Source organism: Rhinoderma darwinii, chromosome 2 (assembly GCF_050947455.1).
Source record: "Rhinoderma darwinii isolate aRhiDar2 chromosome 2, aRhiDar2.hap1, whole genome shotgun sequence".
In the NCBI taxonomy this organism is placed as follows: domain Eukaryota; kingdom Metazoa; phylum Chordata; class Amphibia; order Anura; family Rhinodermatidae; genus Rhinoderma; species Rhinoderma darwinii.
The window spans coordinates 402,473,041-402,490,693 of record NC_134688.1 but is presented as its reverse complement, the minus strand read 5'-3'; the positions used below and the strand labels follow the sequence as shown (position 1 = coordinate 402,490,693).

The window sequence follows — 17,653 nt, the reverse complement described above, 5'->3', positions numbered from 1 at the left end:
GCCGATTTTACCGGCAGGCACTCGGGCTCGGCCCGGTCGTGTGAATCCCGCCTTACTCTCCGCAGAAGAAATGTTACATGCCCAGCAGGTGTTTCATTTATTTAAATCTTTGCTTCCTGCACACACTTCCATCAAAGTAACTGCATTTAAATGCCTCTACCTCTGTACAGCCTCCTGTAAAGGCCGTGTCATATGCTTATGATGACCTGAACTCCCTACCACCATCTCTTAAACTTGGCTTTATGTTTGGATGGGAGGCTGACCGAAGTGTGACCTTACTCTCTAAACCAGCTGGCAGGACTCATTTATGGAGACAAAACTTTAAAAGTTCTTCATAGAACGTATATGGTACCCACTGGAGTTCAGAGTTTCTTTCCTACGGTTTCCTTAGATACAGTTGCAAGAAAAAGGAAGTAAATGCATTGGAATAACTAATAAAATGTGGTTGATTGTTTTCTATCAGACAGTTTATGTCTTTTATTAAGCACATTGAGTAGACATCCACAGTGCAGGGAGAAGTGAACCTTTGAATTTAAAACATTTCCTGTAGCTGCAAATAAAGATTTGCACAACGTTGAGAATGAATTTTTGGACCATTCCTCCCTGCAAATGCTTTCAGTTCATACATTTTTCTGGGTTGCCTTGCGTACACAGTCCTGTTGAGGTCATGCCACAGTATCTCGATAGGGTTAAGGTCAGGACTCTAACTTGGCCATTCCAAAACACAAATCATCTTCTTTTTCAAACTTTCTTTAGTTTATTTACTGGTCAGTAACCAGGCTTTGTATGCCTTTATTTAATGAGCAGAGCACCTGTGAAACCCACACTTCCAATCTCATCTTCTTAATTGAAACACCTTTTGCCAATTAGCTCTTGGACAAGTCATTAACATGAGGTTAATTTACTTTTTCTATCTGCACTGTGATACGCGAATGCAAGTGGAGCAATACCTTAAGGCTGTTGGGAGAGAGCATGCACGTAAACCCACAACCTCTAATCCGTAACCACTCTGGTCGACAGAATCTAAGGTGTTTAACAGAGCTGACCGCAAGGTGATATGGACTTTGCTGCTTAGAACCCAGGTTGTCTTAACAGAGTGTAGTTTTGCAAGAGAGGTGCAATGCAGTCAAACCTGAGCTGGAAACCAGCAAGTGGGTTAACTGAAAGTCCAGAAACGGCCGAGGTAATCAGACAAGCCACGACCAAAACCAGTCGGGAGCAGATAATCAGAATCGGTAGGCAGAGGGTTAACGAGAGACAATCCGAGGTCAGTATTCACGAGGTACAGATATCAGAAATCCAGGAGCAGTCAGGAGCTTGATCAGGAACCAGCAAGATTCACAAGCAAAGACAGGTGGGAAGAGACAGGTATAAATACAAGCCCACAGCAGATTGGCAGAAAGACAGAGAAGAGAGATAGGCCCAAAGCAAAAGAAGAACCGACCAGAAGCTAGACAGGTTGTCATAGCGACCTTAAGGGAACAGGTGTTTTACTAACACACTGAGTGTTAACTCAATGTGCTCAATAAAATAAATGAACAGTACAGCTGTGTGTGTGTTAAGTTTTGTTAGATTGTGTTTGTCTATAAGGGTATGTTCACACGCTGAGCCAAAAACGTCTGAAAATACGGAGCTGTTTTCAAGGGAAAACAGCACCTGATTTTCAGAAGTTTTTTGAGCAACGCACGTTTTTCGCGCCATTTTTTCGGCCGTTTTCAATAGAGTCTGAGAAAACGGCTCCAAAAACGTCCCAAGAAGTGTCCTGCACTTCTTTTGACGAGGCTGTAATTTTATGCGTCGTCTTTTGACAGCTGTCAAACGACGACGAGTAAAAATTACAGGTCGTCGGCACAGTACGTCGGCAAACCCATTCAAATGAATGGGCAGATGTTTGCCGACGTATTGGAGCCGTATTTTCAGGCGTAAATCGAGGCATAATACGCCGTGTGAATACGCTGTATTTTAAATCGTGTGAACCCAGCCTAAATGACTTAGATTACAATCAAACCACATTTTATGACGCTGTATTTGGTGGACATGTGGTGCACATCGGTCTGGAAGACTATTAACCACTTACTTTCTAGAGTCATTGGTCGTGACATACCCTTTACCCCCACAGTTTACTTACTATGGGAAAAACCTAATGGATTATCGTTTCCACTTTACCAGTTAATGCAATTTATCCTGATATCTGTACTTCTACATATAGCTCATAAATGGAAAACGCCATGTTAATAACAATATGCTTTACTTAAAAAAACAATGCTACTATCTCTGCACTTTAGACTGCTGTCGACCGAATGCTTTTTTTGTCTGACAGCTTTACCTCCGGACCCCCCATATACATACATGCTCAGCTGAGCGTTTGTGTTTGCAATAGGGAGAGGGGAATAAGCTGCTGCCAGACACCTATGGCTGCGGCTTATCTCCATGCAAACAAAAGGTTCGGGAATGTTGTAAATTAATCTGCCATTGGGGAAATTCTGCGTGTTCGTCCGATATTAATCTAGCGTGTATGGCCACCATAAGGATGGATTCGATAAGATATAGTCTCCTTGGCTCGCTGCTATGTATCCTCCTAACTTCCAATGATATATTTTATTCTAATACCTTCTTAATACATATTTCCTTTCCAGACAGTGAAGTTATATTGTCTGCCGTTTTTTTCTGATATTATCACCTCCATGGTTGGAATCATAAGATGTGGATATAGATGTGATCTTCTATGATCTCTTTGTTTCGCAGCCATTACTGTCAGTTTTTGTTTTTTTATTACATACTATTACTATAGAAAGTTTGTATGCTTCGAATGATTACGATTCCTTTTGACTACCCCATGCGAATGCACGCTCAGCACAGTCGGTGCTCTCAAGGAGAAAGTAGCTGAAAGACATGTTTGGCAGTGGCTTATCTAATAATGAACTAAGGATCGGGCACGTTGAAATTCAACATGCCGACCCTTCTCTCCCCTGACATCTGCCGTCGAGGAGGAGTTGGGACTCCGCCATACACATTAAATGGACGCCCACTCCCATCGAAATCAGAGGATTTGTCTGACATACATTTAATGTGTATGGCCACCGTTAGGGTTAGAGTGTTTTCATAGAGGAAGTGGTTAATTAATTATCTGCTTAACCATTTGAACACTGTTCATGTTCTGTCCTTTGTAATGAGGTCAGAAAAAGACCCTCAGGAGGATTAGGAAATAATAATAACAGTTTAAAAAAAATTCTAAAATAAGAGTGTTTTTTTCCAGCCTTGATATGACCAATCTCGAATTTATTGATGTGATAATGATGCTGCCATCCATTACCTTACATTAAGATGTATACAGTTATTCCTGAAAAGGTCTTATTAGTAGATCTTTCATTCTAATGAGTCCAGTAAAAGTGGTCAAACTGTTTTTTCCTCAAAAGATGTATCTAATTAAAGCCTGTCCTGAAGAGACAAAAAAGGTTTGGTATATTCTCCGTATTCATTATCTACACTGAACATTTGACTTTGTGGCACAAGCAGAGACATACAAATTATCATCTCTTAATTCAGCCGAGGAACGTACCTAACTAACACACGTCTGCTGATCTGCTGGTACACTGAGAGAATGCTGCAGACTGCAATGCAGTCATTTTCCTACAATCTCTGCAATTTTCAATGTATAAAACAAGAAGGCAATGCAAACAAGGAAGGTCAGCAAGAGCACACATAACGCCGTAACACCGGGAGCTGGATAGAGTAACAGAATACCCATGCTTGTCGACCATTTGATACTTCCAATAAAAACTTGATGTAAATTGGAAATGACGAATAATCTAGTTTCTCAAGGATAAGTAGGACATCACAAATACATCAAGATTGCACAGGATATAAAGTCCAATAAGCGCCTCTAAGGCTACAACTAGACCTATGATGACTTCCTTAGGATTTTTATATGTATTTGAAAAGTAATTGCTCTAGCAAAGTAGAGACTTTGAGTGTCTAGTCAACTTGACCATGTTCTATGATGGAATGCACATCGGCCACGTCAGGCACAAAACAACTAGGGAATAAAATGATCTCTTCCTTTACAAAAACATCTTGTATGTAGAGGTAACAAATAAGACCACAATAGGGAGGCTGGGTAGCACTATATTTGGATTGTAGCAATGCATAACAATGGAGCATCTCACCATGCTTGAAACAAAACTACACATGGCGGCTATTCAAATGTATTAGGGTATGTTCACACGGCTTAGCAAAATACATCTGAAATACGGAGCTGTTTTCAGGCGTGAACAGCTCCGGATTTTCAGAAGTTTTTGTAACTACTCGCTTTTTTCGTGGCGTATTTTACGGACGTTATTGGAGTGGTTTTTCAATGGAGTTAATGAAAAACGGCTCCAAAAACGTCCCAAGAAGTGACATGCACTTCTTTTTCGCGGGCGTCTTTTTACGCGCCGTATTTGGACAGCAACGCGTAAAATAACACCTCGTGGGAACAGAACATCGTAAAACCAATTGAAAGCTATGGGCAGATGTTTGTATGTGTAATGGAGCCGTTTTTTCAGGCGTAATTCGAGGTGTAAAACGCCCGAATTACGTCTGAAGACAGTGCGTGTGAACATACCCTTAGATGGAGATTCAGTAGCTTTCTGCTTTGGCTCAACTGGCTGTGATGTTGTCTCTGCATAAACTGTAGAAAATACAGCAGTGTCTGTAGAAGTAATCTCCAAGTCCTGCTCTTGGTTACCAAACTGAGAAACAACACTAACTACATACTGTTACAGCTGCGGCCTGCCACCGCTCACCCATCGGAGGTCCGCGACCGCAGACTCCTGCCCGCTTGACAGCATCTTCCTCCTGGAAGACGCCAGCTCATGCGTGCGTCCTGTCCTGTCTGTTAAGGTGCGTGCTCGTTCCCGAGCCTTCAAGGGCCAGCGCGCACGTTTACTAAAAATTCCCTGTCCAATCCCCGGATCACCCTGGACAATAAAAAGGCCTCCAGTCCGTGCCTGAGCGTTGTTGTTGTCTACCCATGTTTGTATTGCAAATGGCCCCTTAGTTGTATCCTGCTCCCAGTGCTTCCGTAGCTGGATTGTCTCCTGTACCTAAGTCTTTAGTTGGAGTTGTGTGTATCATCTGCCACGTCTGCAGTCACCTGCTACGTCTGCAGTCATCTGCTACCTCTGCTGCCATCGGCCACGTCAAGTTCTACCGTGCCCAAGCCTCTGCTACTGTCTGGACTCATACATGTACCCTCGTACAAAGTACTTTTGCATAGACTGTTTGGTCACCTGCCACTCCGCTACGGCAGAGCGGCCTAGTGAGTCCACATACCCCTAGATCGTGACACATACTTTGTAGCCATCTTGTCCTTCAAGAAGTTCAAGAACCCTTATTTACATGGTCTTGGAGAACTCCTTTAACATAACAAGTGTTGTCATAGGCAACATGCCAATTTTGCTTGGGTGTCTCAACTGTTTAGCAGTCTAATTATTCTAATATTAATTCTTACTAGAGGAAGAATGACAGAGTAGTATTCTAACATGTGGTAAAACAGCTTTGGGTGTCAAGTACAATATATTGATCAACAGCTAGGATTTGTGTTCTTATAAGTAAAAACAACCACAAAATAACCTTTTAGTATCTGTTATCTATCATGACATTAGTACAGAAATATACATATTTGATTAGAAATACAGCAGCAATGTTTTCCTATGTCTCCACTGATATTTAATAATTTTATGACCCTATGGAGTGGTTGTTAGAACTCAACTTCCATCCTTTGTGTAGGCTAGAAAATGAAAAAAGCAATCTGACCGGTCTGCCCAACCTCTGGACTGCACTCGTTTTATAAATAAGGCCCAGTGTTCCTTGTGTCTTGATGCAAGACAACTTAACATCCTGAACTCCAAACAGATGTCCGTAATATTAAATGCAATATGCGGAAGTGACCATCGGACAGCTGTATCCACAAGTCTCACAGCTGGCAGCAACTATTCAACATATGAAATCTACAAATGCCATCATAAGTTTCATATGTAAACTATGATCTAGTCAAAAATCACCATGGAAAATTTATTCTAGCTTTGCACAGCGAGAAGAACAAGAGAGATGCCCCAAGGTTCAGACGTGTCAACCGGTTTAGATTTAGTTTCCATAGCACCAAATACTACATGATCTTTATAAAATAAATACGTGGAACTAAAGAATAAAAGCAATATTTTTGAAAACTTATTATATGAAAGTAGGGAGTAGATATGAAAGTATTTATAGGAACGCTAAACCTAGAAACTGGTTGTCAGTATGCGGGATTTTTGGTATGTTCCTGAAACAAACAGTCTTGTACAAATCCTGAAGAGAACTTGCTGGGATTTCTTACATGTATAGAGTTCCTTCAAAAGGGGTTGTCCCATAAGGACAACTCCTGTCTATATGCCCCATTAGGACGTTATATAGGGGTTCGCCTATTCTATGTGCTAGAACGGAGAGCAGCTCTGTTAGGGCGGATTTACACGAACGTGTAATACGTCCGTGCAACGCGGGTGCTTTTCACGCGCGTCGCAAGGACCTATGTTAGTCTATGGAGCCGTGCAGAGAGTCCGTGATTTTCACGCAGCGTATGTCCGCTGCGTGAAACACACGACATGTCCTATATTTCTGCGTTGTTCGCGCATCACGCACCCATTGAAGTCAATGGGTGCGTGAAAATCACGCATGCCACACGGAGGCAGCTCCGTGGGACACACGTTTTTCACGCAACAGCAGTCAAAACTATGATTGAAAACAGAAAAGCACCACATGGTTTTCTGTTTACATACATATAAACAGTGTCATAATAATGGCGGCGGCGTGAAAATCGTGCAGCCGCGCATCTTATGGTGATGACACATGGAGCTGTAAAGTGTTTTTTGCGCTCGCAAAACGCTCGTGTAAATCCGCCCTTAGAGCGGCTCCCGCTCCAGCAGCCCCGACATCCAGCTGTGTGGAGTGTGGCTGGCCATAGCTTAGCCTGGCAATAGCAGGTGTTTTGCGTCAGGGTCGAAAAGCCGGACCCGTGGCAGTTAGCCAATATGCGGGCCGGCTTCTTTTTCAACAGGGGTTGTCTTCACGAGACAACTCCTAGAAGTGTTTTGAAAAAAAATAAACAATCACTAGAACAAGTCCAGAAGAATTGAACCTCTTGCAGACCATGTAATAACGCAGTTGGCTGGAAACACAGTATGGAGCATTATAGTACTTCCCTGTAGCAGTTGTGACCTTGATTTTTCTCCAAACATTAATGAAAACTAGCACAAAGAAATATAAATGTGTTACATAGAGGGACAAATCAGATTCTAGGGCAGGGTAGCAGATACATCGCTGGGGGTAATAACCTGCATTTTGCTCTTGCATACGAGGTTATGGTCTAAATCAGTAAAGCTCCTAGATTCCGATGACTGGATCTTGCCATATAGGGGGTTGCCTGAACTATTTTATTTTTATTGGACTATTTTGTTTTCTTGAAAAGATCACACCAGAGGTGTCGCATCCCCAATCCTCCTTAAAGGAAAACATTCACTACTTACTAAGGCGATTGTTTATGCTTATGTGCTGCTCGGGTATCTTATCCTAGGGATCATGTGGCATGGCCATGTGATACGGATCCGGAATAAGGCACCACAGAAATCTTTCGGCCCATACCTCTGATTTTGCATTAAGGCATACATTGGTTTTCTCTCAAGGATTCCATGGAAAAAAAATATTGTGGCATCCTCCAACACATGCTGTACTGTGGAGATAATCTCTCCTAGAAGAGTTGTGTTTTATTAATGCAGCATAAGGCAAGTACCTCTGAAGGTCCGTGCACACAGCATTGACATGTACATGAGGCCTAATGCGTATGGATATCTGAAGCCAGCGAATCAACATGGCTCAGGTCACCTAATAAATAAATGTACTCTTTCAACATTCACTAATGGGCACTAGAATCAACAAGAAAACCAGTCTACCTTTGATGGTAACGTTGCACACAAACACAAATGTGCTGCATACAATACTCGCCTATATTCGAGAATCATTTGCAGGGAGACTGGAGATAAAGTGCACTTTGCATGCTGCAATTTTTATTTGTAAACACTGCCCACAAGTGCAGGGCACACACCTCCATGACTACAGCGAAAGTGCCCACATTAACAGGCATGCCCTAACTACTGCCTGTGTACTATGCCAGTATATTGAAGTTAATAAATAGAAATAAAAAAGTTAAAGTGTAGCTGAACGTTTAACAAACTTCTGACATGTCATAGTGACATTTCAGAAGTTTTGATTGATGGGGGTCCGAGCACTGAGACCCCCACCTATCGCTAAAACAAAGCAGCTGAAGCGCTCAGTTGCTTTGTTTCTGTTCGTCTTTTTCCGGAAATCCGATGTATTGGAGTACGGGCTCATAGACTTTCTATTGAGTCCGTCCTCCGATACATTTATTTACGGAAAAAGCCGAACAGAAACAAAGTGGATAAAGTGCTCACATGAGCACTTCGGCTGCATCGTTTTAGCGATTGGTGGGGGTCTCAGTTATGATGATCGTTGTATGTTGTAAAAGAAAAAATGTTTGTTTTTTCCATCATTTTTTAACAAAAATTTAAATTGATATAAATTCAACGATAATGTAAATGTACCAAATAGCAAAACCTGGATTAAAGGGAACCTGTCACCAGCATTTTAGCTATAAAGCCAGCAATACCTGGTGAAAGTGGGTGAAAAATCATTGTCATCTAAGCTATAAATATGTTCTAAGTAAGCTCTGTAACTTTAGTATTCCGTTTTTCAGTGGTCCCACACCGTATGCAAATGAGCAGAAGAGAGTCAAATCTTCATCTGAAAAGAGTCAGGTTTTCATTCCTCCAGCATCTCAGAGTGGACTCCACCTCCTTCTTTTTGATTGATAGCTCCTTAGCCAGTCAGACCCGGACAGGTGGTGGCAGTGGGCGGGGTTAAGAAGCTGCATCCCAGAGGGGAAAATAATTACCATAAAAGGCGGGAAAAGTTTAAACGACTATATTTGCTGACAGAGGAGGACTTCAGGAAAGAAGAGAACAGGAACGAACTCTGGACAGCTGCGGCCATTGAGGGGTCAGGTGAGTTTAACAGGTAAGATGTTGATGACAGGATCCCTTTAAGTACAACTCGTCCCACAAAAAACAGTCTCATACAGCGACATCAAGCAATAAATAAAAAAAAGTTGTTCGAGCCGGGATAAAAAGAGGAAAAAAATATAGAAAAATTGGCAGCGTCCCTAAGGGGATTAACGCCAATGTTGCCATTACAGTCCCGGCCAAAAGTTTTGAGACGGACACAAATTATGGTTTTCACAAAGTTTGCTGCTTCAGTATTTATAGTGACAAATTGCATTAACTCTAGATCGTTATGAAGAGTAATCAGATGAATTGCAATGAATTGAAAAGTCAGTCCTTGTCATGAAAATTAACTTAAATCACAAAAACCCTATTTCCACTGCATTTCAGCCCTGCCATAAAATAACCTTCTAAGGCTACATTCAGACGAGCGTGTACGATTTGTGCGCGTAAAAAACGCAGCGTTTTTCCTACATTACGTGTGGAAAGCGTTTATTACATCCATACTTCATACTACATCCACTTTTTTACATTTATTTCTCTGCTTTTCTATGTGTTTGATGCGCGAAACACGGACAGCACACGGATGTCGTCAGTGTGCTGTCCATGGTTGTCACGCATCCATAGACTTTAATGGGCGACTAGGTGCGTGAAAACGCACGAATATAGGACATGCAGTGAGTTTCATGCAACTGACACACGCTGTGTAAAAAAAACAACGCTTATGTGAATGGCCCCATTGAATTGCATGGATCTGTGTGCTGTGCGTGATTTCAACGCACAGCATACAGACGAGTATTACGCTTGTCTGAATGAACCTAACAATTTCAGTGATCTTCTCGTTCACTCAGGAGAAAGTGTTAACGAGGACAAGGCAGCCGATATAACCCTGTCATGCTGATTGAATAAAGCAGACTGGTTGCTTTGGGGATGGTGCTTGAAATCATTAATCTTCTTCTGTTAGCCATGGTTACCTCCAAGGAAACACGCGTAGTCATCATTACTTTGCATCAAAAGGGCTTTACAGGCAAGGAAATTGCTTCTTGTAAGACTGCACCTAAATCAACCATTTATTGGATCATCAAGAACTTTAAAGAAACAAGTTCAATTGCTGTGAAAAAGTCTTCAGGGCGCCCAAGAAAGTCCAGCAAGTGCCAGGACCGTCTCCTAAAGGGGATTCAGCTACGGGATCGGTCCAAACACCAGTGCAGAGTTGCTCAGGAACGGAAGCGGTGCATTTGCAGGAACAGTGAGGCGAAGGCTTTTGGAAGCTTGCCTAATGTCAAGAAGGGCAGAAAAGAAGCCACTCTTCTCCAAGAAAAACATCAAGGACAGACTGAAATTCTGCAGGAAGTACAGGGATTGGACTACAGAGGACTGGGGTAGAGTGGTTTTCTCTGATGAAGCCCCCTTCAGACTGTTGCATTTGTGAGCATGGTTTTGGCTGCATGCGGATGCTAGACATGGGACATACCCTAGGAGTCTAGCCCTACACATATCAATAATCACTAGTGAAGTGGAAAAGTGGAGTATTTGCCCAAAATAACCAATCAGATCACTTCTTTCAGTTTCCAGTGCATCTTAGAAAGAAGAGCTGTAAATTAAAAATCCACTTTGCTTCTGTATTATTTTTTTTATATAAAGTTTCCCCAAATGTAAGGCCCCATGCACACGACCATATTTTTTTTTTATCTGTAATTATGGATAATCTGCGGACCCATTAAATTTCTATTGGTCACGGACACCTTTCCGCATATTTACCGATGCGTGTCTGGGCCGTAGAAATGATCTGCAAAATATATAACATATCCTATTCCGGTCCGTAATTGCGACACTGACTCGCCCATAGAAGTCTATTAGTGCGTGCAATATTGCGGATGGCTACAGATGTGCATCCAAAGCCATCCGTAATTGAGGAAGTGTTGCTATGTGACGGCAGGGTATTCCCAAAGAAAATGGCGCGTGAGCGATCATGTGACCTGTTCGCAGTGTTGGGACATGTTGGTGACATACTTTGTAGCCTCCTTTTTTTTTTTACAGATCCGTAATTACACTACTGATGCACTACGGACCGTATTTACGAACAGTGTGCCCGATATGCAATGACTTGCGGATGACTACGGATCCGTATTTGCGGACAGTACAAAAAAAAAAACTGACGGTACTGTGCATGAGGCCTAACTGCTACAAGAGGAAATGGCACACCATAATTAAACGCACTGCCGTTTATGTGGAGCACTTCGCTGGAACTATTGTTTATGGCTGGCACTGCTCATGGGGAGCACTCTGCAGGCACTGCTCATGGGGAGCACTCTGCAGGCACTGCTCATGGGGAGCACTCTGCAGGCACTGCTCATGGGGAGCACTCTGCAGGCACTGCTCATGGGGAGCACTCTGCAGGCACTGCTCATGGGGAGCACTCTGCAGGCACTGTTTGGATATTCAAGGGCGGATGTGATTGTTCTATTACTGAACGTCAGAACTCTTGCTATTCAATGTAGCGATTCTTGACATGAGCGCCTAATGGAGACAAATGGAAAGGTGTTTTTTGACGTACTGTACATTATCTGATAAAAGGTACAAAAGGTAAGCCTGACTTCAGTGAGAGGCGCATTAAGCAAGTCAGTTAAATAATACCCTGAAGTATAGAACAGTCATTTCCACAATATTTTTTACTGACTTTGAGCAGAATAAATACAACGATCTACAATACATAGGCCATTTGCACTTCTCTGGTTTGATTACTGTTTGGATATGCAGCTTATAATGTTGTAGACCAGACCATGCAGAATGTCACAAGGAACAGCAATGTGGTGCCTTGCACCTGTCAAACACAAGACTGATAATACACACAGCTGACACATACTGTATAAGCAATATTTTATGCTGTGTATTGTAGGAAGACTTCTGCTTAAAATCAAACACAATACGTCAAGGACGCAGAAGGCTACCGCCACTGTATTTCTCCTTATATTTGTAAGGCCTCATGCCCACGATTACGGTCCGCATATTATCCGCGATTGCGGATAGTATAGGACACATTCTATCCCATGGGCCAACGCACATTACAGTGGTTTTCACGGTCCGTGAATTGTTCTGGAGTCTGGACCGTAAAAAAAAAATTAACAAGTCATTTTACGGGCCGCATTTGCGGTCCAGGCTCCTCAATGCACACCTTCTGTGTGTGCGATCTGTTTGCGGACGCCCCGCGGACAACACTCCTCGGGCTGTCCGTGTCGTAATTACGGACCATGCACACGGCTACGGTCGTGTGAATGAGGCCTTACTGTATTTTTTTAAATCAGAAATACAGAGACAAAGTGAAACTTATTTTAAAAAAAAGAATATATTGTATAAAATTCTTAACCACATTCGCCTATTGTAAAGGCATCTGCACAGAGCCTGTACGGAGCCCTTGAGATCACACATTACGGAGCTCTAGGAATTCCTGCTGCCATATCATGCGATGGAACATACCAAGATATTTTTTTGGCCTAGCCTCATGGGGCTGTCTAATTTACCTATATCAGACTCTTTTTAGAAAGTGAATTAACCTATCAGCATATTTTTGGAGTGCGGAAATAAAATGGGAGTACCCACATAAATGCTAGGCCAATGGACAAGCTCCACAGCACCAATGATTGAAGAAACAGTCCTAAACATTGACTTACTATGCTGCCCATCAGTGCAACATGTAAATGATCTCTAAATTAATTATTGTGTTGTACTTTTATAATAGTAGTCAAACTGGTAAAAGCAGAATTGCAATACAATGTTCCTAGTTCTATGTGTGGAGTATAGGGACTGTCACATGGGTGCCATGTTGTGCTTGGCATATCCTATATCATACTGCCTCTTAGTGAAAAGCACATTGCAGCTGCTCTTAGGGTATGTGCACACGGCCTATTTTCGGGCCGTAAACGCCCGAAAAATCGGAAGCAGAACACCTCCAAACATCTGGCCATTGATTTCAATGGGAAAAACGGCGTTCTGTTCCGACAGGCCGTATTCTGGCGCGGCCGTTTTTCAAAACGGCCGAGTAAAAAAATGGCCGCAAAAGAGAAGTGCATGTCACTTCTTGGGACGTTTTTGGAGCAGTTTTTCATTGACTCTATAGAAAACTGCTCCAAAAACGGCCGTAAAAAACGCAGCGAAAAACGCGAGTGGCTCAAAAAACTTCAAATCAGGAGCGGTTTTCCCTTGAAAACAGCTCCGTATTTTCTTTTTTTTTTTTTAGTAAGCGTGTGAACATACCCTAATAATGAATAAGGTGATCATGTGTATAAATAAGCAGGTGTATTGCATTTGGATGTAAGCAATATGTAACGCCTTACTGCACTTAAAAAGCTATGGTATTGTCTTTTATCGCATCTGCACACTGACAATGTAGTAAATAATATTAGGCTGGGTCCACACCAGCATTCGCCATTGAGTTGTTCTATCCCGTCAGAGAAGCAGAACAAGGGAAAAAATTGAAGCGCCGGTTCCGTTGCAACACAGACACCATCGAGGGAACCTATTTACTTTAATGGGTACCATCAGGGTGTACGTGGTTTTAATGAAAACAATAGCGCTGAATGCTGTGCTATTGTTTTCAGTATTCTCAACTGGATCTGCGACAGAGGCCCCTAACGGAGATGTGAACAAGGCCTTAGTCATAGAATACATACATTGTAGGCTGGATAACAGCACAACGTATGACATCACTCACATACTTTATAGCACTGATTAATAAAGATTAATAGTATATAAAGCTATTCTCATAAAAAAAAAGAATTATGAAATAATACAGATAATTAACACTCATATATAGGGCAGCAGACAGTGAGGACACGAGAAAGCAATGCCGTTTTGTCGCTGTGATGTAAGTTCCATGTGATGTAGTATGGTGCCTCCTAATTATGGAGGCATCACCACTAGAAGCAGTGCCTTTAAGGGAGAATACCTCCATAAATTGGCATTTGATGCATCGCGCCACGGCTTTTATTTCTGTGCGAGAAAAACCTCCATATGCCGCCACGTGAAATTGTAAGCATACAGCTGTACAGTAAGGCACCATAAACTTCTAAGGACTGCGGAGAACGGCACCATAAAGCTTGGAGTACGTATAGAGCTGGAATACGACTGCACTCATGAGGTCTTACAAATGAGGCTCCACTTTTTTTTTTTTACTTTTTTTTAGTTGCTTAGAGTTTATTATCACGCTATATTTTGTGTACCTATTTGCTGCAGTGTACAGCATGGAAGAGACTGGAGATTCGGGTCAGACTACTCATTTCAAAAGATGAATCAAGTCTGATAAAGCTTCTAGTGGAAAAGGTTATTTTGTTACTTGTGAAACAATGATTATACAAAAAAGCACTAAATATTATGTCATATCAAAACCCTGTATCATGCAATGCAATGGGAGTCTGCAATATGAAAACCAATGTACAAAGCATTTAGAGGGGAAAACCTATGACAGACAGTGGAATTCAGGGTTTATACAAAATTGTTGTTATTGTTACATTTTGTTTATTTTTTGTTAGGAAAAAGTGTTACACTATGGACATCATGTGTATTATATATATATATTTATTTTCTGATAACTCCTCAAGGTCAAAGTAAAATGTGTCGGATAGATCATGAAAATGTGAGGTTTTATTTTAATATCCTCAAAATTTAACTCCTTAATGACCGCCCATACACCTTTTTCACGGTGGTCACTAAGGGTACTTATGCCACAGCGCCGTGGAAAGACAGAACTGTAACATAAGCCCGACATGGGTGTTCCGTGCCGATTAAAGCGGGTGTTGGAAGGTGTCTGAAGGCAGCGGGGTTCCTGCTCTAAAGGGATGGATTGAAGTTCCCTTTGATCCGGTCCATTAAACCCATTAGATGCCGCTGTCAATAGCGACCGCGGCATCCAAGTACCAGAATTGCTGTTTTCTATATAATAAAAAGCCCTCATCGAAAATTATAGCTCTTAGAATATGGCGACACATAAATAAAACTTTTTTGTAAGAAAAGTTTATTTTTATTGTACAAAAGTAGTAAAACATAAAAAAAAATAATATAAAATTTGGTATGGCTGTAATCATACCGACCCGATGAATAAACTTATTACGTTATTGAAACCACACGGTAAACAGCATAAATTTAAGATGGAAAAAAAAAAGGAATGGTGAAATGTCTGTTTTTTCCCATTAACCCCACAAAAAAGTTACTCAATAAATTATATGTACCCCAAAATGGTCCTGCAAAAAACAAGCCCTCACACGACTGTGTCTACGGAAAAATAGAAAAGTTATGGCCATTGAAATGCAACGAACGAAAAACTGAAAAAAAAAAATATTGCTCTGTCGTTAAGGCCAAAAATAGGCTGGTCACTAAAGGGTTAAATTAAAAATACCATGGTTTTCATTTGCCATTCTTTTTAGTAAGTCCCTAAAAGTAGATTCTACCTAATGTGTGTGAGAACAAGGTACTTCTCCTGTCATTGCCATGTGTACTGGGCACTAATAGAAGATACAGAGCATCCCAAATCCTTACCTCCCCGGTGGGAGATGTGTCTGCAGCGGAACCTCTGCTGTTTCTTCTTATGTAGGAGATTGGGGAATTTCAGGAGAAGCGCTGATGTGATCAGATAACCACCCAGGGTGGTCACTAAGTAGAAGGCTGCAGACATGTTGAGGTCTATGGACGATCCTATCGCCTCCGATCAGGTCTGGAGATTGATGCGATCACACAAGACTGCTATGATAATACAGCGGGTCGGTCAGTATCCTGGCAGTAGGTTCTGGTCAGTGTAAACCCATAGCCGACTCCGATCTGATCTGTCTTGCTGCAGATCCTGCTGGTGACTACAGAGCGATCTCCTCGCAGTGATCCGCTGCTCTGGCTGCATAGAAAGAAGAGGAGAAGAAAACGGAGCTGGTATCCCTAAATGCTCAAGCAAGATCTAGTATGGCACCTTGCACATACGTGTCTGGCAGCGCCTGCGCTGATCTAGAATATCCAATGAAAGGTCACAAGTCTTCTCCTCTCCACACGTTACAATTCTTGCGGTGAATGTTTCCGTAGATGCAATCTCTATGCAGTCAGTGTCTGTGCTCTGCCCGGCAGGCTGGGTGCACTGCAGTGGCTTCCTCTCCTCCTAGCCGGTTATCTACACTTGCCCCTGCCAGAATACAGCGCATGCGCACTCCCGCCTTGACGCCGACAGTACAACAAAGAGCAGGAGTACGCATGCGCATTCCTAAGGTTCACATCAAGCGTACCAGACACTGCCGCTCTACACTTATCTCTTAAACAACTTCCGCCAAGTCAATGCGACAGCACAGATGGCTGGAGTTGTAGTGTCTGAAGTAAAACATTTTTTTTTTTTGTGCTAGGGGGGACATCGTTTTTTGACAAGCAGAAAAAATCCGCCTCAAAAGATTTTGAGGCAGATTTTGAGTTGCAATCTTTTTTTTAACTTTTCTCGACAGTTTTTTTTGCATTTAGAAAAAAAATCTGCCTCAGAATTCCTTCAGGAAGTTTGAGGCAGATTTTGAACTGTCTGCGCTTTTTTCTCGCAGTTTTCGCAGCTTTTTTTTTTAAAGCAAAAACGCCACGACAAATGCTCTGAAACGAGCCCCACAGGCTTTTCTGCCTCCCATTGATTTCCATGGGAGATCAGAGGCGGAAACTGCGGCAAGAAAGGACATACCGCTTCTTTTTTCCTGTGAGCAGCCAAAAGTCGCCCTGAAAAAAAAAAACACCTCTACCACCCATTTAAATTAATGGGGTCGATTTCGGCACCGATTCCAGCGCAATTTACTTGTCAAAATCAGCGCCAACAGCGTGCACAGGACCTTTAGGTGTTTTTTGACGCGTTTTTTCTTTAAAGAGGAGTTCACCTTCGCCCCAGGAAAAAAAAAAAATGGCTTTCTTCCATTCAAATCAACAGGGGTAATATGGGCCATTTCTTGGTGTTTATTCCAACGCGGTTTCCGCTTCAAAAAACACTGAACGGACCTGTAAGTGTTTTTTTAATTAAGCAAATGCAAAAACGTATCAAAAACGCTCCAAAACGAGTGCCACATTTTTTTTCCCACCCATTGATTTCAATGGGGGGTTTAAAGGTGGAAACTGCTCCAAGATAGTACATGACGCTGTTTTTGCCGTGAGCGGGAGAAAAAAACGCCTCCACTTTTCATTGAAATCAAATGCGATAAAATGTTATGTGCCACAATCACTGCACTTTGAAAGGTTGTATAGTCCTAAATAGACCTTAAATGGTCAATAGCTTCTCAACAAACTTAGCATAAATTAATAGTGCAAGTGAATATCAGATACTTTCTAATTTATCTTATTAGAGAAAAATGCCTCTCTTTCTCAATTATCAGACTCCCTTCCTCCTCCACCCTCCTAAATGTTCACTCACTCTTATATTACTGCTAAATGCATCTCCTCAAGAAAAGGACTATCACGTTACATCTGCCCCTAGAAGTCTATGGAGAGGAGAGGGGGAGGAGGGCGCAGAATGAGGGAGAGAGGCAGACACACAGGGAGGCTGCTGCAGCTTCTATTTACTGCTT

The 17,653-nt window shown here is 42.1% G+C and overlaps 1 protein-coding gene across 1 annotated transcript in view; it reads right to left on the bottom strand.

Moving 5' to 3' along the window:
* The window catches only part of GDPD1 (glycerophosphodiester phosphodiesterase domain containing 1), a 76,614-nt gene extending 60,361 nt beyond the window's left edge, over positions 1-16,253 (bottom strand). Inside the window, exon 1 of the mRNA XM_075854067.1 lies at positions 15,624-16,253. Within this exon, the coding sequence (XP_075710182.1) occupies positions 15,624-15,759 (136 nt within the window). The 5' untranslated portion in view covers positions 15,760-16,253. The remainder of the gene's footprint in view (positions 1-15,623) is intronic.
* Between the last annotated feature and the right edge of the window lie 1,400 nt (positions 16,254-17,653).